This window comes from Brachyistius frenatus, unplaced genomic scaffold, assembly GCF_029030835.1.
Source record: "Brachyistius frenatus isolate BFR_SWC_R1_liver_20210118 unplaced genomic scaffold, ASM2903083v1 Contig_124, whole genome shotgun sequence".
Lineage (NCBI taxonomy): Eukaryota > Metazoa > Chordata > Actinopteri > Embiotocidae > Brachyistius > Brachyistius frenatus.
The window spans coordinates 407,176-428,504 of record NW_027210723.1 but is presented as its reverse complement, the minus strand read 5'-3'; the positions used below and the strand labels follow the sequence as shown (position 1 = coordinate 428,504).

Here is a 21,329-nt window from a genome sequence, read left to right as displayed (position 1 = left end):
GAAATTCATGTTTCAGGCTTTACAATCATTCAGAGGGATTTATTATAACAGAAAGTCCATCATCAAGTTTTTCACTTCAAATGCAAAGAATTTAATAACATTGAAAGCTAAGCTAACATTGTCTGTTGCAGACCTATTGTGTTCGCTAAGTGTAGTTTGTCTGATACTAATGCTTGCAAGAAAATACGACTGCAACCCACCACACAGTTGAAATGTATTACTCGGGTTTGTGCTCTATCATACTATCACATGAGGGGACAGCAGCACTTTCATTTTGTGTCTTGTTGAAATTTGATACTCCGAATAATAAGGAAAATTAAAAAACAACTAAAATTTCTACTAAAAACTAAACAACATCCTGGAAGAATTGCTCGTCCTTTTTGGCATGTTTCATGTTGTATCATGCAGAGTGTTGATTGTTATTTGCCAGGATGTGTTCTCAGTTGATTTTGCTGGTGTAAACATTATGGGGAGTCTTGGCAGCTGCACAATCGGAAGCTGATAATGTGTAAACGTTTGCACACTTCAAACCTGTAGTCCAACTGATTTATATTGCTCAAGATTTATCTAATAATATTTTTGCAATAATCAAGTGACACATGTTGTCATCAGAAATTGTGACATGCTGCTTTTAAATTGCAGCTTCAAGAAGCCGGTTCTCTCTTCGTCTTCATTATAAGTTGAGGCAGCCTGAAACACATTAAGAGGGAACGCTTGCTCTTGTTCCTTTTTTTTTTTTTTTTTTAAGAAGAAACACAGATTTCTTTATGTGGTTTTGAGGACTGCTGCTAGATAAACAATAAACCGCTTGGAAACTCAAATTAGCAAGTAGAAATGGAAAAACTGACAGGACTCGCTCGAGATGCTTGAAGGAGAGAGGGAGTCACTGCTGCCCTAGAGGCCGGTAGAGGCAGGCAGGAGAGAAGAGGGCGACTGTTACTGCTTCCTCAGTCGCTTCTCCACATGGCATCCATCTACCTGAACCACGATCCTCTAGTCAGCCCTCAGGAGTCAGTGCAGAGGATGAGGTACCGGCTGAAGACCGAGAGGGATCATAAGGCACGCCTGGTAACTCTGATGTGCTGCATGGGTCAGTATTTAACTTGATGATTCTTGTCATTTCCTTAAAAGATTAGTCATGCCTGTGTCTGCTCATTACAGGTAATCTTGAGCAAAACTTATTGTGTAATCGGCACTGAAGATTAGGAAAGGCAGGAGGATATCTTTCTTGCGTTAGTCCTCTGGTCAGAGTTCAGGAAAATACTTGTCTTCCACAGTGTTATTGGTATTAACAGTGGGACAAACGTGACCTGGTCAGCAGATAATGCTGTTAATGTTATAGATTACACTGAGTTTTCTTGTGTTTGCTGAAGATAATTTAGAGGAGTGGAGTCTGGCAGACTGGGAGATGTAGAAGCAGTGAAATGAGTCACGGCTGTGGTGACTGGACTGAATCCTGCTCTGCTCTGCTCTGACATCAGATAGAGGACAATCTTAAAGAAAAATTCAACGACAAAAAGACCAAATTGTTCACAAAACATAATATTGCAAGTTTATTTTTTCCCTTCCTTTACTATACTTCAATAACTACTGGGAACAAGGTGTTTCCTTTTTAAAATGGTTTTCTTTTTTGTCTATAATTGCATCCTGGTTTCATCTATGTCATTGGCTGCAGGAAGTGTGGTTGCTATGGTGATGCAAACACAAAAAACATACTGCGCTAAACAGCATGTTGGAGAGAGTGATGCCATTTCAGTCTCTGGGAAATGGCATCACATCATTTCCTTTGAGCCTGTGGGACACGTCCCGGTCTTTTATATGCTCATTTGTGAAAAAAACAAAAAACAAAACATTGCTCTTGTCTTTCCATATTTTTTGGCCTTTTTTATTTGAAGCATGGCACAGTGTAATTTACTCAGTATTTTGTGTCTGTTCTGTTCTACCATTAAACACAATGCTGCGCTGTGGCAGAATTAGACTTTTTCTCATGGCAGCCTTTACATAAAGAAGTCGATGTGGCTCTATGGTGACTGCTTGTTAATGTGAAGCCAAAATTCACAAAATGTGTTTTTTTTATGTCTTTCCAGATGAAAGAGACAGAGTACAGAAGAAGACGTTTACAAAATGGATAAACCAGCATCTGCTGAAGGTAAGAACCACTGTGTGACATAATATAATATATGGGTTTCCCAGGTGTTCACATGGTAACCATGTTCATCAAAACAGAGATTTATTTTCCCCCTCACAATTATCAAAACCATTTCCTGTAACATGAACAGTCATTTATTGGCCAGGTATCACTGCTCTCCATCTGAGGCCCTAACATGCTAACACTGCTCCCCAGATATTATGAAAGCTTATTAAAAGTCATTTGGCATGACATGTTAAATTGTAACAACAATTTGCCTCTTGTTGACTCAGGAATTTGAAATGCTTACTGCTGCCCGTCCTCTTTCGGCAGAATGTAATGAAACACTTTAGCAGACAGACCAGATAAGCACGAGCATGCATCATCTAATACGCCAGGGGTGTCAAACATACCGCCAGGGGGTCCAGCTCGGCCCGCCGGATGACTTTGCTAAGTGTGAAAATTACAGAAAGACATAAATTGCATTTGTATGAGAATATGGAGGTTTATGAGAACAAACGTTTTGTAATTTTTTTTAATTGATCCAGTAATTGCTTCAAAAACAGCGTAAATGTGATGTCTGCTCCGAAGGCAGAAGCGCTCGTTGCCACAGGCAGCAGCGCTCGCTGATCGCTTTGTGACGCGTTTGACGTCAAACGCGTCACAAAGTGAGGGAATCTGCAGAGGAGAGCCCAGGCAGATAAACAGTGGGCTGATGTCTGAGTTTTTGGTCTTTATGTTTCTAGTTTATTGTAGAAAGACCTTAAAATAGGGTTTATCATCCAAAAACCTTCACCAATGATTTAAACATAGAGAAATATTGTCATTATGTATGCGTTATTATGCTATGATTTTACTGATCTAGCCCACTTGAGATCAAAGTGGGCAGTATGTGGCTCCTTAACTAAAATGAGTTTGACACCCCTGTAATACGCCTTTGTAAAAATGAACCAGGGAATCATGTATAATGTAGTTTTTTTTTATGGGGTTCATGCATCAGTGCTATATTAATCATTACGACTATTACTAAAATCACGATTGTTTCTGTCATGTAAGGCATAAACGTGTAGCTCTGTGATATATGAATTATGGGTAATTCTATAATTCCTTCATTCATGCCACTATTAATAAAGTCCATAAAAAGAAAAGAAAAATGGTTGACACCATATAAGCGTGTGATCTACTCATTGATTCCCACATAGTTGCATTATTTGAAGTCATGACTGCTATGAATTGGATATCTTCCAGTTTATCAGCGACTTGCCAGATAAAAACAAATTGTAGCAAATGTGGCCCAATGTTGTTTTATGCAGTGATCTGCTGCTGACCAAATGAGCAATGATAGAAGTCTGGCTGTGTTTGCACTGGATGTAAGTTCTTGCAAATACACCATAAAATAGTAAATTTGCCCAACAAACAAAAAACAAAATAAGACACACTGATAATAATAAATTTACATTTAATATTTATAATAATATATATTATTTATAATTTTTATATATTATATGTATAATATATATTGTTTATATATAAATATATATTTATATTTAATAAATAAAACACAATTCTTACATTTGCTCCTAAAATAATTATTATAATATAATATATAATATATAATAATAATAATTATTTCAGTTCTAAATGGGTCAAAGGATGGCAGAGTTGGTCAGTGTTGGATGGACTGACATAAAGATTTTGTACAGTAGAAATGAATAGCCCCATTGGCCTTTTTGTTATGTATGTTTCAGCAGACTTTGCATGTGGTCCATGAAAAATCAAAGGTGCTGAGTAATAGTTGAGGATCTGCCTGGCTGACCCAATAACATAAGGGTGCAGGTCTATTTTGGCTCCACAGCTGTGGCTGCTATGTGGGATTACAGTGCTGAAAGCCCTGTGTGAAAGCAGGTCAGCGGGCAGCGGGCTGATTTCAGAGGTGCGGTATTTAGGACAGGAAGGAGGGATGGGCCTGCTGGAAGGAGAAAGCCTCGGACCGGGATTGTTAAGTGCCCTGCTCAAGTGTTTAGATGAGGTGTCATTGTGATATCATGGTCAAGCTCTATCATTTAGATAGTTTATGCTGCATTCATGGCAGTTTAGAGAGAACTGGACACCAAGTTGAGTGACTGGCATAAAGAAGAAATATCAAAGACAATGGTTGAGATATACGGAGTTATGCCAAGAGACTTCCATGGTATAATCCTACAATAACTATTTATCCGAAAATAAGATTGTTTTGGTTTAATAAACATGGTTAGAAAATAAAATTACATGAAATAAAATTTCATGTGCAGTTGTTTTAAAACTACGTGTTGCAACTATGAATGAAAAGCTGTGTAGTAGCAATATGTTATTTGCAGTTAGCTTACTTTTTGCTTTACTCTTGTTCCTGTAGGTACGAAAGCATATCAATGACCTGTATGAAGACTTACGAGATGGACATAACCTGATCTCACTGTTGGAGGTTTTGTCTGGAGATACACTGGTGAGTTCATGTTTTTTTTGTTTGTTTTTCTGTTATCTTACTCATCGTGGTCAGTGTTTCTTAAAGACTAAAGAACCCAAAACAAACTTGAACAGTCATAAAACACTGGTGATATTTTGGCATATGTGTGACTTAGTGTTGAGTTCTTGGTTCATTTCCAGTGAGATCAGTCCTCTGAAATCACACAACATTCAAATTATCATTAGACACTAATAATGAATGTGAGAGAACTATTCCTTTCCTTGTGGAGCAGCAGCTTTCCATCACTGACGCACTGTCCCTTCTCCATTCTCACTTATGGTAGTACAGGGGAAAAGGGAATTCTAGGATTTCATCATCTGTTGTCACATCTGCTGCGTCTTTTTACTGAACCCGACTCAAAGAGACACATTTTTGGTGAATTGCGGGAAACTTTCAAACATATCAAAAGCCTATTTATTTTGATCCCTAACTATCCTGTGATATCTATACAACTAACTGATGTGCTCATCATTGTGATTAGTTGTGCCGTGCATCTAAATTTAAGCAATATGAAAAACGGTGGTACAGTATGCCTTTGTTTGCATATACGTTTTTTTGTATCCAGTTCAGGATGGGCTGAGTTGTGCCACAGCAGCTGTAGTAGATCTCAAGTTGTAATAAACTTGGGTGGGATGTGAAGTTGTTCCGTTTTTGAAACAATCTCATCTTCATTCAACAAAATGTAAACCCATCAGGAGAAAGTCAGCAAGTGGGAAAAATTAGCTCTGTGGTATCCCAATGGAGTTTCTGGCAAGTTCTTGGCAGTCAATAATCAGTCATTAACAAACTTGCTAACGAGCTTTTTTTTTTATCCCACTAACTGCTGGGCTAGGCTGCTTTTAATACAAGTTAAATTCTGGTCACAGGAGTTTCCTGGAAACCACACTAGAGGAAAAACATGACTACACTTTTTAAATAGTTTCTCTAAACTGCATTGTGCTGAAGTTATAATCCAGCCATGAGCAGTTTGTTTATTTAAGTGCAGGAAGTTTTGTTCCTCTGGAGCTCAATACACAACTGGACTGATCCCTATTACTGGTTGTATAATCATTTTCCAGTCAGTTAACTCCAATGACCAAAAAAAGGAATTAAAAGATCTGAAAAAATTCTGAGATGTCATGAACACCTTTTACACATATCATTGAGATTTGTTTGTAGCCATGTTTATCATAGTGTAATATGTGACTCTAAGTTACTTTCCAGCTGTTATTCAGCCAAAAATGTAAAAAAAAGTTGTTAAAACTGTTATGTTTTCTAGAGTAGTCATGAAACAGTCTAATTTTATTTGTACTGTAGAAATATATAATGAAACAACATTAAAAGTGTATGTAGCTGTAGTGCCAGTATTTCATTTCTCTGTTAGCGTGTTATTTTTTTTTCATTTATTTAGAAAGAAATATTTAAACATATATTTTGTGTGTGTGTGTTGAAATAGTCTTTGTGCAGTCCAGGGTTCATCTACTATGTAAATTAGTATGTTGTAATGTCCCTTACTCTGTATATTTAAACTGCATGTATTCCTGTGCTGAGAACCCGAGCAGTTACTTCCCACCTCCAGTGTGACTAACTCTCATCCTCTAAGTAGCTATCTGTTTTCTGTTTACATCCCACTTTCCTCCTCTTCTGTTCTCCACTCTTTGATCGTTTTCTGTCCATTGTCTAACGTACTTTGATTTGGTCGCTGTGTGTGTGTGTGTGTGTCCGTCCATGTCTTCCTTTTTCTCCCCCCATGTGTTGCCTTTTCGGTGGTAAGCCAAGGGAGCGTGATTTACTGAAGACTTTGCGGTTGGTGAGTGGGACAGAAGCATGTGCAGTTGAGCAGCATGGAGACACGATGGATGATGATAAGGGGGTACGTGTGGCTCAACCCCCACCCCCTTGTAACAAACTAATTCAGAGCGTGTTGTGGTCAGTTAACAGGAGTGTAGAAACAATACCACTGTATGATTTACTCTTATTGTAGTTGTAAGTATTTCCTTTAGTGGATATTGGTTCTTCCTTTTAATTTCACTGTAGAATATTGTTTGTTTCCCTTCTTCTTTGTCTTCTATGCAAAGCTCTTTCATAGCGATTTTTTTTGATGGGGACATAATAAAATATTTTGGTCATATTACTATACAATATAATATTGATACTGCAGAAGAAATGTACACTTGATCCAAAGACCCAGGCAGCTTCATTCTCAAATTCTCTTTTGCACTGTATATGTCACACAAAGACAAAGGTTATAAGAAGTAATTTGACACACTGGCGTTGCAAAATCATTAAAAAGATGCGATAAATTGTAATGGAAGTTGTCCATAAAGCTTGGGTCTTTATATCCATTTCAGTAGCTTTGCGGCTCATTGAATCACAAAGTTAAAGCTGTCTGAACCTACGTGATGGACTGGACAGGTTTCATTTGCTGCTTTGGAATATTTTGCTATTTGAAGCCTCAGTAAGGCCTCAGAAGTGAATGACACTTCCCGAAGGAAAAAGATGGGTTTATTAAATGTTGTTGCTTTGCTACTGAGATGAACAGGATTGCCGAATGCAGTGCAAGTCTTTTGCTGCAGCTGCATCCTGGCTTGAATGCATTTTCCATTTCATTATGTCATGCTGTGGCCCCTGACCGTTCGCAAGCGTTTGCCAGAAGAAATCATATAATGCAGCATTCTGCAATTATTTACAGCACAGAGAAATTAAGGATGTCATCTTATTTCAGTTGCACTTTTTGGCCACCAGACTTGTTTAGAATAATTGATTCATTAAAGCACGTTGAGATTTGCAGAGGTGGAAAATGTTTTACGATTGCACACTGTCTGCACAGAGTTTGAGTGCACTTGGGCAAATGGCTACTATTGTTGTGGGTCGAGTTTTTTGTATGTTCTTTTGAGTTTTTACCTCACCAGAGCATCGGGTAAGAACCTAGAAGCATGTCCTCTGTCCTTCATGCTACTAATCATTTTCTAATTTGTCCTCTGATGTTGAGAAGAACATTATTAGCTTCATGGCTCTTCCCTCTTTATGTCCACAGCCTCGGGAGAGAGGGAGGATGCGCTTCCACAGACTCCAGAATGTACAAATAGCACTGGATTATTTAAAGAGGCGGCAGGTGAGGACCAGTTTAAATACACTTTCAGACTTGTGGTGTCACACTTAAATGGATTTGAGCCCATATTAATACATTTTAAATTGCCACATTAAATTACTGGAATTCAACCAGATATGGAACACAATCCATCCTTCATGGATCCATAGAATTAACTAGCTGAAAATCAACATAAATGATTATTCATTTTTTATACTTTGATGCAGGATAACAAATTATGTAAAAGATTAAAGCCACATAAAGGTGTCAAATAATGAGTGGACCTTCTGTATATTGTATTTTGGGAGTAGCATCACACAGTATCGAGAGAGTACACCTTGATCTCAACAGCTCCACTCAGTGGTGAATACTCAGACGCTGCCACTTCAACCTCACACGCTATTAGACAAAATGTACAATTCAGTTCATTCCACACAAACAGTAATGGCATCATTTAAGGAGGGCTGACTATAAATCCCATCGCTGGGATTTCTTATCGCTCTGATTGCCGCCCCCTCCCCCGCCACCCTCAGCATGTGAAGAAGAACACAGCCTCGTTGAGCTGGAGCCAGATGTGACGTAAGGCTTGAGACAAAGGATTCATAGACGGTCACAAATGAGTTGTTCTGTTGTTTCAGCCCCAGTTCATAGCAGACACGAGCATGGATCCTCTGCCATCATTTAATGTAAAATGATCTGTTTGAACTTCACTGATTCTCACCCTGCAGCTGATTGATTAAAGAATTAGAGATGATCAGGCTGGCACTGGATGAATACATTATTTACTGCTGTATTATACCGGGACTGTGTTCACACTCTGCTTTGTATTACCTGTTCGATGTGAAGGCCATCATTAAATGCACATCATTTATCACTTTGATATGTGGTAAGTGAAACAGTTCCAACAGGTTTAGAGCATTTAATTAGTAAAAAAAACCATGAATGCTTTGAGTTCACCTCAGTCCCACTGTGATTACTGTAACAGTGTTCCCTGGCATAATATCATGACTATTGTGCCACCTTGTGGTGTGTGTTAAATGACAGGCATGAGTCAAAATAGACACTCATATTTTGTACTTTCATCATACTACAAAAACAAATAAAGGTGAAGGCCATGATGTGAAAACTCAGGATCTAAAGGTTTTAAACACATAGAGTTATTGTAAATATGCATGTTAATTGTGCATTTCTTTTCATCAGGTCAAACTTGTAAATATCAGGAATGACGACATCACAGACGGCAACCCAAAACTGACCCTGGGATTGATCTGGACCATAATTCTGCACTTTCAGGTCAGTGCTGCCATCTTATGGTTTAGACTCTCATGCTTTCAAGAGCCAAGTAAGAGAATGTGTTACTCACATTGCTGACTTTAATTTCCTTGTTCTTAGTGAGATCAGTCGGTTGTTAATTTTAGACTTGTGTGCCCTACTAAATGCTGATCCGTTGTTTATTTATTTCAACATAGCTGCCTTTGTTTGTGCAACAGAAATGCTGCATGTTTTGGGATGGAGTTACATCATGTGCACTGCCCTCCTGAATAGTAGTTTAAAAATGAGTTCACATAAAAAAAAGAAAAAAAAAGGATCTTTCTGCTTTTGACCACGAGGTGTCAAAGCTGTGCATCTTACATCATGAGGTGTGGTGTGATTACTGTTTTACTCATGGAGACATATATGTAATACAGGAGAATGGGTTCAAACAATCTTTATTTGTTTTGTACAATCCCCAAAGATAAACAAATGAAAATTATTGTACTCCGTATAATCTGATTGGACCACAGTTTTTTTTTTTTTTACAGGGCACATAATTATAGCATTACTTTGTGAACTTCTTCTTCACATTTTTACAAGCATTGCCATTGCGTTACAAAAAAGATCTGGAGAATTGATGGTTTTCAAGATGTTGTGTGCTCTAAACTGAGTTCATATTTCCTCTTCAATGTTCTCAAAAATGTTCTCTCTGGGAATACTCAACATTTTATTGACACAAATGATGCCAAGTGGGTTAGTCTCTACAAGCATAGCAGGATTATCCAGGTGTCCACTGAAGAATGCAGTGATTGATAGCCTGCAAGAACCTCATAATTCAACAATTTCCTCATTCTCTCTTTCTCTCTCCCTCTCCTCCTCTCCCCCTTTCTGACTGTCGTTTATTAGATTATTAATATCTTTGGCACATGTGAGCTGTGAGTCAAGGACAGGAATATTGCAAATATATATCTGTGGCTATCGGACTAAGACCTTTGATTAAGATGCTAGTGAGTTACTACACTATTTCAGAGCAAGCATGCATCTGTGTGACTAATGCCCTCAATGAATACATGGAAAAAAGTATTGATATAATTTTGGCTGGACTCAAACATGCTGACAGGTAGCGTCTGCGATGATGCCAACACCTGCTGCTGCCAGTCTCACGCAAGCCCTTAAGCAGTTGATCCAGCAGTAAAAGGCCTGTTTCTTCTTGATTTGGAAGCGTACCAGGGTACTTCAGGCAAAAGTATTGAGTTTCAAAGATGGCATAGACCTTTTGGCTTTGTTAAATATGCCCAGCTGACAGCAGACTGACATGCATGAAATGAACAATTAAAAAAAAAAATAATGACATTCTTTTATATAACTAGCTTTGTCAGAAGTATTCCAGATCAGTTCCTGTCTTCAGGACAAAGGTTGTTTTGGCAACATTATGCTTTTCTTATAGCTGCAGGTAAAGTTTTTATTAACTTGTAAATGTTTGACCCTGATTCTCAACTTGGTGGTGGGTTAACTGTTTCACTGTTGAAGTTTTGTTAAAGTGCATTATTCGGTCATGTCTGTGCAGGTAAGAAGTTGATTTTATTACACAAAGCAAACACTATTGTATATTTCAAAATGCCCACATTGTATTTTTTACTGGGGACATGGTGATGAGAAAACTAGGGTGTAATATTTACTTTAGTATGACTGGTGACGATGTACCATCATGACAAAGCACTGATGTCAGGTAGTTCAATGCTTCAATGTTTGTTTTGCCCTGACTGAGTGTCACGGTCTCTGTGTCATTCAAGTCAATCATTCATTATGATTAAAACATTGTCACTGAGGCTATACTGAATGCTAGTAACCAACATGTTGCTGTAAGATATACAAACATAATCTACAGTAATACTGTAATCACCCAGTAGTTGGTAGTTTGGCCTGCATAGGAAGAATCAGGAGTGATCAGTTCACTAGTTTGACCTGTCAGGTGACTTTAACCTTCAGGGGAACTTCCTTGGCATTCAAATATTGTAAGCTCACGGTGGCACTCAGCTATGTTTAGTTGAGCTGTGTGGTGACATTATATTTACACTTTCACACACCACTTATTGTCTTCCTGCCCTGTCATAAAAGTATTGCTACACTCCCCTGCAGTGGGCTTTTTACACCTTGTGGGGCAGTGCTATGTCATAATTGTCGTAATGGTCTTATATGGTGAATCACTTCCTAGTCAGAGCATTTTCCCCCTTGTAAGAACTGCAGTGGTGGTGATCTGTTCAGATAATAGTGTTTGTTTAGACCATTGGACTTAAGCCCCACCTCTGGCTCAGACAAAGTGAAAGCACTTTGTTGTCCAGCTCGGATTTGCCCCAGCTTCTGCTGTTCTTGTTGACCCATGCTGTCCTGTTTTTGAAAGCCTCTCTGACCGGCTGGGACTTTGCCTAGTTCATGCAGCCAAACTTGCTGAGCCAGAATTTCTCACAGCATAATAGGTGGCCTTCAGCTGGCATCCACTTGCAGTTCACAGCTTGTCCTCCCTTCACTGTCAGACGCTGCATGGCTTCATTACACAAACATTAGGAGAGGAGAGAGACGGCTGGGATGTGCATGTTTTCCGTCTTGATCAAGTGGACTAACCAGCATGAAACAGGTCTGTCCACACGTCGTTTTCATTATTGGTCAGCTGATACAAGCACATGGGACACGTCTGTGAGTGCATTTATGGTGTTTGCGCTGGATTAGCAAACCCAGACAAACGTTTCAAAGGTCAGAAAAGATTCCAGAGGAAAGACCCAACACTGAGCGAGGGAGAAAAGCCGAGTGAGTGTGTGAGAGAGAGACTGACCAGTTCTCAGCAGCGAGCCAACAACAGGAAGAAGTCAACTCTTCTCTGAGTGGAGCAAGCTTTCTGTCTGGCTGCTGGACTGTCACTGCTTATTGTGTGCTACTTGCCTGGTGTTTCCATTGCTTTCTGTCAATGGGATAATGGTCCTTCAGATGAAGTGGAGCTCGCTGGATACTTGGCCTGAAAACCGTTTCCACTGTTGATGGGTAGGACACCGTAAAATTGACAGCCATGGGAAACATCTGTGGCTGCGTTCGAGGCCCTAAAGAGGAATGCTATGTTGATCCCAAGAAAGCGCCACTGAGTCCTGAATCCAAAGAGGTCAATGGTCGCCGCTATTTTCAGAGAAAGAAGAGGAAATCAGAGGACTTGAAGCCCGTTGGATCTCTCTGGAGTCCTGGAAGTGAGCCCATTGGAAGCAAGGCCATCTGCAGTAGTGTAGCGCTTCAAGATGAGCCACATGGGAACACAGAAGAAAACAGAGCAGAGTTGGAGAAACCCTCAAAAGTGGAGAAGCAGCTATCCAGGCAAGGCAGCATCAGCGAAGGTGTTTACGTTGGAGAGGTACCGGTTTTAATACTAAAAGATCCTTTTAATCGACCTGTTGGTACGAGGTCAACATACAGGTTGGGAAGGTTTTCTGCAGACCAGGCAGACGGTGATAGAAGCAGGTCCACTGCACAAATAAAGCTCCACGGTATCAGCACAACTTCCAGAGGTGTCTCAGCGAAGGATGGTCTGCTTGTGAAGAAACTGCTACAACGCCAGTTAAGGAGGGCTGTTAGCTTTGGAGCAGTGGAGCACATGTTACGGACTCTCAGTGGTAATGGCCAACCTGGGAGTGAGGAAACGTTTGCCAGGATTATATGGGACTCTCAAGCACACAGGAGGAGGATACGGCGGGCCTACACCTGCTCTGGTTACGTAGAACGAACTCCAGCTCCTGCCAAATGTATTTCTGACCAACACGAGGTAAATCTAGAACCTACCATTTAAAGCCATTATTAGGGGATTCAGAAAAGATTAACAAGGGTTTTGATTAAGTTGTAATATAACCATAACAGCCTACTGGGTGTTTGATTACATCATGAAAATATGTGAGACAGTTCTTTTATGTGTTCAACTCATTTTCCCATGACAGAATTTTACCCCATCAGCAATTTTTCATTGTTGGTAGAGCATTTTGTCATCATTGTTGTTTCTTCCTGTCTGTACTCAGTCATTCAACACACCATAACTAAAGAATCACTTTTATGGAAGATTTAAAAAGCATTACCTAAAAACTTCTATTAATTATAATTTTAGAGTATATTAGGTCATGGTTGTGTTAAATACATTCAGAATCTCACATGCTATTGTTTGGTATTATTGTGACTTCAGTGGGTCATTAGGAAGCGGAAATTTGTGCAAGTAAATGGTATTTCTTCTAAAAGGCATCCCTCCTCCACCAGTGTATGGTTTTAAGATTCAAGATGTCTGTGCTATTTGTAGTTTTATGACCTGCAGGGAAAACTGTTCCTCAGTCTGCTGGTGTGTGCCTTTAGACCCTTGTTCTGTCTCCCTGAGGGCAACAGAGACCTCCTGGCACCTGACGCTGCTCAGATGCTTTTTGGTCTTCCACTAGCTCCACTGCTGTGCATGGTGTGTGATGGTGACTGGGGGTGCCCCACCCCCTCACGTAATCCACAATGACCTCCTTGGTCTTGGATATGTTCAGGAAGAGATGGTCGTCCTGTCATTATTGTTTGATGGTTACTTCCTCTATGTAGGCTATCTCTCTGCTGCAGTACATCAATCCCACTAGTGTCATCTGCATAACTTTACAATGATGTTTAAAGCCTGTGTTCATTTGCAGTCATACGTTTAGAGAGAATAGGGGGCTGAGGACAGCCCTGTGGGGCTCCAGTGCTGAGATTCAGTGGTGAAGAGGTGTGATTGTCCACTCTCATCACCTTTAAACGGTCCAACAAAGTCCTGGATCCAGTCACACAGTGCTGTGTTCATGGCCAGATCTTTGAGCTTACTAATGAGCCTGAAGGGCACTATGGTGGTGAACGCTGAGCTGTAGTAGGTGTTCCTCTCTTCCAAGTGCGAGACGGCAGTGTATTGGACAGAGGCAATGGTATCCTTTGTGGCTCTAATACGTCTTCTTGTTTCTAATGTTTGTAGATCCATGATGACTCTCTTCCAGTACTGTCTTATTACATTTCCTTTATCCTTGCATTGTAGTGTGGTATGGAAAGTGCAGTCTCTTCATAGTGTCCAGTAAAATAGAAGGAGGAAGTCAAGTTCAGCTCTTTAACCTCTATACTGAGCGCATTTGTTGGAAGTCTGAGGCTATCCTGGGTTGTCCAGATTATACCAGGTTCAAGAGGTTTGAGTTACCACTATGATTATCGTTTTAGGGTTCCAAGTGGAAGAGCTAGTAGGACTAAATCAATCTGGTGTCTGTGTCTGTTTAACTAGTGTATACTTTGTAAGGATAGGATAGGGATTCTTCCTCATCTTTTGTCTGCAGGATTTGGTTAGTTATGCCTGTGAAAGCTATAGTGTGTTGTATATACCGATGTCACCTGCCTGTAAAACAAAGTCCCTCATTGAATAGATTGATTTTTTTTTTTTAATTGATTGACTGAAGTCCATCCTTTAAACTCTATTTTCTGTGTTTCTTTGCTAGTTGCTTTTTGTTCAAACTGCATTGTGAATTGACATTTTCTGTTATATGGAAAATAGAAACACAAATTTCAACATGTTGTTGTCCATGTGGCTATGCTAAACTTGTTGAAATTATTTCCAGCACATGGTGTTTACTGTTTACATAAATTACTACTTGGTCTACAGAGGCTCGAATCACTATAACAAGGGCTGTTCAGATGTTGTAAATCTGTTTTAAACCTTGTGTGCCAACAACACCGTGGAACTTGACCTGTGAAGTGGCACTGTTTGTGTTACGTCACAATACTAATTCTGTGTAGTGTGCTGTAAAACTGTTGGGTAATTAATTACAAAACTCCATGTGACATTGTTGACCTGCTGCTGACATTTTCCATGTGTGCACAGAGCTGTTAATACAACACATCTATTCAATTATTGATGTCAATATACTCTCTGCACAATAAATACTTCGTCAGACTTAAAATGCTGAGTGTTTTGTCAGTCTTAGAGGTGTTTATTAAACGCAGCAGTTTTCTTACAGCAGTTATTGTCAAAACTCTTGCACAACTTGTCTCATTTTATAAAACAGTTAAATCAGTAAAGATTTAATGACAGAGAGTGGTTGATCACAATGTTGAATCTTAGATCTCCAGTGTTTCTTAACCAGGCTCTGTTAAATATGGATGTAGTGCCACTGCATTTCGAAACGCCACTTTCTCTTTCCCTTTATGACAGATCTCGGAGATCCATGTGACAGGGGAGTCTGAGGACATGACAGCCAAGGAGAGGCTGCTGCTCTGGTCCAAGCAGATAACAGACGGCTATGTTGGTGTACGTTGTGACAACTTCACAACGTCCTGGAGGGATGGGAGGCTATTTAATGCCATCATTCATAAATACAGGTACTATAATACACAAAGAATCAGCAGTGTATCATGATTTTGATTGGCCCAGGTGCACTTTTTTTTTTTTTTTCTTGTGCACATATAGCCAATGCTGCTAAATTCTTGTCCACTGCTGAAGAGTTTATTGCTGAAAGGGTAAACCATTTATAAAAAAATTGTTACAATGCAACACAAGATATCAGAAAAAAATAGGGAGCAAAGTCATTGGGCAAAAAACCTAAAAACATTTCATTTCCCAGCATGCCTTCTTCCTTAGTAACTTTTTAGAATTAAGCAATCAAATTAAATAATCCCCAAGTGATGGGTAGAAATACCAGCTCATTAATTTTAATGAAACATGTAGTTTTGGAACATTTCAATAAAAATAAATAGACATACATAAAATTGGCTGTGACTCAAAACCATAAGTGTTATACAGTACACAAGGTTGAAAAGGTGGTATATATTGCTGGGACTAGCGCTGATGGCTCTAAATATTTTTTTGAATGGTTACTTTGAAGACTGTGCGTGAGGGGGCTTGTCCATATGTCCACGGGCCCCTGACAGCTTTTAGGCCCCACACTGTTGACATTTAGGTTATTGCACAGAATGTGAGGGTGTTTTGCATAGCAGCAAAGTATTTGCTATTTATTGGTGGAAATAAAAATGCTGTTATTATCATTGTATCCTCATTTGGATTTTATTACTTTAGATCCCACACCTTATTTTTTTCAGTAATGTATCTTATCAGAATTTCCTGCCTTTGGTTGTCTTGTCATTTATGCCTTACTGGTCTCCTTTTCCTTCTCTGTCTCAGACCGGACCTGGTCGACATGACCCGTGTGTCGACGCAAACCAACCGATCAAATTTAGAACAAGCATTTTGTGTAGCTGAGCAGCTGGGGGTGGCCAGACTGCTGGACCCTGAGGGTGAGATCCGTACACAGTGTCATGTGTGGTTTGACTGTGCAAACACTGTAAAAGCTTTAATACTTTTGCGCTTTAAATCTTGGATTTTAGCTTCAGGAATAGTTCCTGAGTACAACTCATAGTCGTGTGTTGCATTTGTGACCTGGTTTTTACTTTCCTCCTAAGATGTTGATGTTCAGTCTCCTGATGAAAAATCAGTCATCACGTACGTCTCAACGCTGTACGAGTCCTTCCCCAAAGTACCTGATGGTGTTGATGGAATTAGTCCTAATGTAAGTTAATGGCACTGGTCCACGAGTGACTCCACCCAAACCAGGCGAAGCTGTTGAAAAGTGCCTTATTGCTGATGGTTGTTTTTCTCTGAATAGGATGTTGATATCAAATGGGTGGAGTACCAGAACATGATCAAATACCTCAGCCAGTGGATCAAGCACAATGTCGCCATAATGTCAGATAGATCATTCCCCAACAACCCTGTGGAACTCAAGGTATGGTACCACAGCTAATAAACAGCAGGTTGCTCGTCAGCTTTTGTTCTACCTTACTTAAGTTGAGCTCCATTTTACATTGCTTACAATTGCCATATCATTTTTGAAAGGTAAAGGATAATTCTCGGCCACAGATAGCCCAAATGTAATGCCTATTTGCGGAAATTGAGGCTTAAAGTGGTATTGATGGATATGAGAGAGCAATAGCATCCATTTGCTGCAAGAAGTCGATAGCTTGTAATACTGAAGGTACTTTTAATGCAGTTCTTTCAAAGACGAGGGGAGAGTATGAACAGACGTTGAGAGATGTTTCTTCTGGTGTAAAAACATGTACAAATCTATATTTCTATTGTAATCTCTGCTTTATTTTTCAGGCACTTTATACACAGTATCTACAGTTCAAAGAACACGAAATCCCACTGAAAGAAAATGAGAAAACTAAAATCCAAAATCTCTACAAAATGCTCGAGGTAAACATACGCAAAACAGAAGACCTTGTTGCTTTGATCACACATGGTATTTGGAGTCCCACACTCTGCAGTGATAACAAGTCTGTGTTTGCGCTGTGTGTCACCAGATGTGGATTGAGTTTGGACGTATTCAGTTACCCCCGGGTCATCATCCGAATGATGTGGAGAAGGAATGGGGAAAACTAATCATTGCCATGCTGGAAAGAGAGAAGAGCCTGAGGCCAGAGGTGGAAAGGTATGTGGAGGCACAAAGTGTATTAACACTTCTTCTGACCTGGCCCATCATAATGTGATTGAAAGTTAACATTTATTGTCTCTATAAACTAATTTAATTATAATCTCATTGGTTACCTTGAACCCACAAGTCACAATTTAATACCGGTTAAAAGACACATAGGCCGCTGTAGCCGGTCTTTGATGTAACTGTTTGAGGCCATGAAATATTTTCCTGACGTGTTACTTTTCTCAGTGAAAAGTATAGAGATAAAAAAGCAAGCATGCTACATTAGTCAGCATTTTCTGCGGCTGGTGTAGCCAGAGTGCTCCAGTATCATATTGCAAGCCCGCTAATGTCTTTACTGAAACCAGACGCTGAGGCTCAGTGCTGAACAGTATGCCAGGGTGTGATTTGCCTTATTAAAATAGAAATCCCCCTGTACTGAACTGTTGTACTCTATGATGTGGTTTATATGAGCGTATTTGTAAGCCGTTATACACTGTATATCTGAATCAGATTGAGTTCAGCCAATGGGCACAGTTTGCATGAGAAGTTTGAGTTTTGTTTTGCTTTAACAGATGATGAAGTGATAAAACAAAGTGAGCAGCAAACAAACAAATCTTCTATGATGAAAGAGTGAAAAAGGATGTAGTGCTTTATTTTGCAGTTCATGAACAAAATTGTTACTGATCCAGGTTTTTGTTACTTTTAAAAAGACAGAAATTTGCAAATGCTATGAAGTCAAATAATTATATTTGATGTCAAAGCGTGCACCACCATATTTTTTATATAATATTGAGTTATTCTTATAGGCAAATTCAAAGTCACATGTTTGAGCTGTATCCAATGTCCTGTTTCCATCAGTGTTTGTGTGCTGCATGGATTTTATTTCCATGGAAACTCGAATGTTATCTTTTGGAATCCTTTGACGACAGTTTAGACAAGTTCATATATCAACTCATGCCTATACTGTGTATAAACACAACATATTTATAGCATCAAGGTTGGGTGGGGTTAAAACGGGCAGAAACAGCAATTACAGCAGTTTGGCTGTACTTTCTGAAGCCTCAGTTTTTTATAAAGGTGTACTGTCTCAACCTGCTGTTTAGTTTTTGTTTCCTGAGGGCAACATCGTATTTCAGGATGTGATTCTTTACACGCTCCTCACCTGCTTGTGACACTATAAATATGAGCAAGTTGAAATCTGTTCCGTCAGTAAGGTCTACGGGTGCTCACAGTCGAGCTGTCGAGGTCAGACTGAGACAGGGATCCTTCTGGAGGGATGGTTAGGATGAGACACTGGGATTGTTTTAGTGGCTGGTAGATAGCAGTAGTTGTTTAAAATGGCCTATTTGAGTGGGATCTCATCTGTTAGCAACAGTAGCTTTGGCTCCAACGACACCATCCTCAATGAACCTTTACAAATTAACAGCTCAATCTTTCTCAATAACAACATTGCCTATGGATCCAGGTGAGGTTACAGTGTGCATACTTTGCTTTGAATTAATTAAAGTAATAACATGTAAGGTAACTTTAACGTAATATTTTTTTTTTAGGCTTGAGATGTTGCAGCAGATTGCCAACAGGGTCCAGCGGGACTGTGTTAACGGCGAGGACAAGCTCGCATTGGCAAGGACAGCCCTACAATCTGTAAGTTTTGTGCAAGCTCAGTTTGACTTTCAGTAAATTGGGATAAAATAGCATCTTTTTCTTGAGTTTTGAGTCTCTTTTCTTTCTCTTTTAAGGATGCAAAACGTCTTGAGTCTGGTATTCAGTTCCTAAATGAAGCTGAGATTGCTGGCTACCTGTTTGAGTGTGAGAATATCCTCAGACAACAAGTGGTTGACATCCAAATACTTCTTGATGGGAAATTCCCCTTTGCAGATCAGCTTGTCCAAAGGTACAAAATAGATCCTCTTATAGAAATAACACAGAATTTTCCCATACATGTAGACATCTCATATTCTTATCTTCCTTTGGACAGGGTATCAAAACTGCGGGATGATCTTGTAGCCCTGAGAGCCGAGTGCTCCTCTGTGTACAGCAAAGGTCGCACTCTGACAACGGAACAAACCAAAATGATGATCTCAGGCATCACACAAAGCCTGAACTCTGGCTTCTCCCAGAACATAAACACAAGCCTCACACCAGCCCTTACTCCTGCACTCACCCCAGGGGGGTTAGGCACCCCTGGTTCCACATTCACCTCTAGCCTTACACCGTGCCTGACCCCATCCATGACCCCTGCCTTGACCCCCAGTCTGCAGCCTGCCTCGGTCCAGAGCTACATGGGGGGCGGTGGCGGCATGGACCCAAGTAGCCTCAGACATTTAAAACACATGCAGATCCGAAAGCCCTTACTGAAGTCCTCACTGGCAGACCCCAACATGACAGAGGAGGAGGTCAACATGAAATATGTTCAGGACCTGCTGAACTGGGTGGAAGAGATGCAGGTGACCAGTCACCATCAGTTTCTTTATAATGTACTGTGACTTTAATCAGACAGATAAAATAAGATACTGAATACTTGCACTTTTTTCTTTTTCTGTTTTAAAGCTGCAGCTGGATCGTTCAGAGTGGGGATCTGATTTGCCAAGTGTGGAAATCCATTTAGAGAACCACAAAAGTGTGCATAGAGCCATTGAAGAATTTCAAATGAGTCTTAAAGAAGCCAAACTGAGTGAAGTAAGCTTGTTTTAGATTTTCTCTCTGTTGTCATTATGGTCTTAGTGGAAATGTCAACAATCCCATAGCTTGTATAACCTAAATGTTTCTAACGACACTCACTAAAACACTAAAATACACAAACTCATGTTTTTCTTTTCTCAGATTCAGATGACCATACCCCTGAAGCTAACTTACTCAGACAAACTGAACAAACTAGAAAAGCAGTATGACAGGCTGTTGGTAAGTCATTTCTTGAGCTCAACACTCCTAATAAATATTTGCTTTGCTATAAATGCTACTTCATGCTTACTTTATGAATGCCTGTTTTCTTTCAGAGCTGTTCAAGAGAGCGGCAAAGCCAACTGGAGAGCCTGCATGACTTCGTGTCACAGGCAACTCAAGAGCTCATCTGGCTGAACGAGAAGGAGGAAGAGGAGGTGGCCTTTGACTGGAGCGATCGCAACAGCCACATCTCCAAGAAAAGGGACTACCATGCTGTAAGTCCATTTATTTTTTGTTTTGTTTGTTGAAATAACCTTTCATTTAATTGTAACCGAATCTGATGAATCTTCAATGTAGACAGAAGAAGAGCTTCTTTCTTACATTTCTTCTGGTTGTTTTGCTGCAGCTGTTGTTATTTATAAAAACAAAAATCTCAGTGAGGGGATTTGTGGATGATATGTGGTTTGAATGATTCGGTCTCAGCACTGAGGCAGGGTGTAAGATTGCGTTGGATGATTGTGGAACTGTTCTGATGCCACGCCTGAATGACAGTGAAACTCAGACGTTAAGTCTGTATACAGGACCTGATGAGGGAGCTGGATGAAAAGGAGGAATCCATCAAGTCTGTACAGGACAAGGCAGAACGCCTTATGCTCAAGAACCACCCAGCCAGGATAACTATTGAAGTAAGCCCTGTGTGTTTTTTTTCTGTGTAATACTGCGGTAAATATGGCAATTAGATTCCAAATGTTGGACAAGTAGCAGTGTCTCCACCCTGCATGCTGCTCCCACAATCATTAAAAGATTGAAGCCCTGTAATTTTCCAGCTAATGCCCTGGGATTTTGTGTGTTTTATTTCTGTGGGGTTTCCCTTCCAGGCATACAGAGCTGCAATGCAGACCCAGTGGAGCTGGATTTTGCAGCTCTGTTCTTGTGTAGAACAGCATCTCAAGGAAAATGCTGTTTATTTTGAGGTGAGTTGCTGCCTGTTACTATTTTACTGAATACAGC

General features: G+C 39.9%; 1 protein-coding gene across 15 annotated transcripts in view; it reads left to right on the top strand.

Moving 5' to 3' along the window:
* Positions 1-21,329, top strand: part of dst (dystonin) — a 103,649-nt gene that overhangs the window by 20,341 nt on the left and 61,979 nt on the right. For 13 of the 15 annotated variants that reach the window (XM_069713968.1, XM_069713966.1, XM_069713965.1 and 10 more), the window contains 19 exons: positions 2,088-2,149; positions 4,521-4,610; positions 6,385-6,483; positions 7,648-7,725; positions 8,902-8,994; positions 15,176-15,342; positions 16,142-16,254; positions 16,420-16,526; positions 16,623-16,742; positions 17,117-17,212; positions 17,320-17,447; positions 18,986-19,079; positions 19,175-19,329; positions 19,414-19,882; positions 19,986-20,114; positions 20,259-20,336; positions 20,432-20,593; positions 20,900-21,004; positions 21,197-21,292. In XM_069713968.1, the coding sequence (XP_069570069.1) occupies positions 2,088-2,149; positions 4,521-4,610; positions 6,385-6,483; positions 7,648-7,725; positions 8,902-8,994; positions 15,176-15,342; positions 16,142-16,254; positions 16,420-16,526; positions 16,623-16,742; positions 17,117-17,212; positions 17,320-17,447; positions 18,986-19,079; positions 19,175-19,329; positions 19,414-19,882; positions 19,986-20,114; positions 20,259-20,336; positions 20,432-20,593; positions 20,900-21,004; positions 21,197-21,292 (2,441 nt within the window). Of the gene's footprint in view, positions 1-2,087; positions 2,150-4,520; positions 4,611-6,384; positions 6,484-7,647; positions 7,726-8,901; positions 8,995-12,193; positions 12,758-15,175; positions 15,343-16,141; positions 16,255-16,419; positions 16,527-16,622; positions 16,743-17,116; positions 17,213-17,319; positions 17,448-18,985; positions 19,080-19,174; positions 19,330-19,413; positions 19,883-19,985; positions 20,115-20,258; positions 20,337-20,431; positions 20,594-20,899; positions 21,005-21,196; positions 21,293-21,329 lie in introns of those variants that run through there. The other 2 variants (XM_069713963.1, XM_069713975.1) reach the window with 2 other exon arrangements.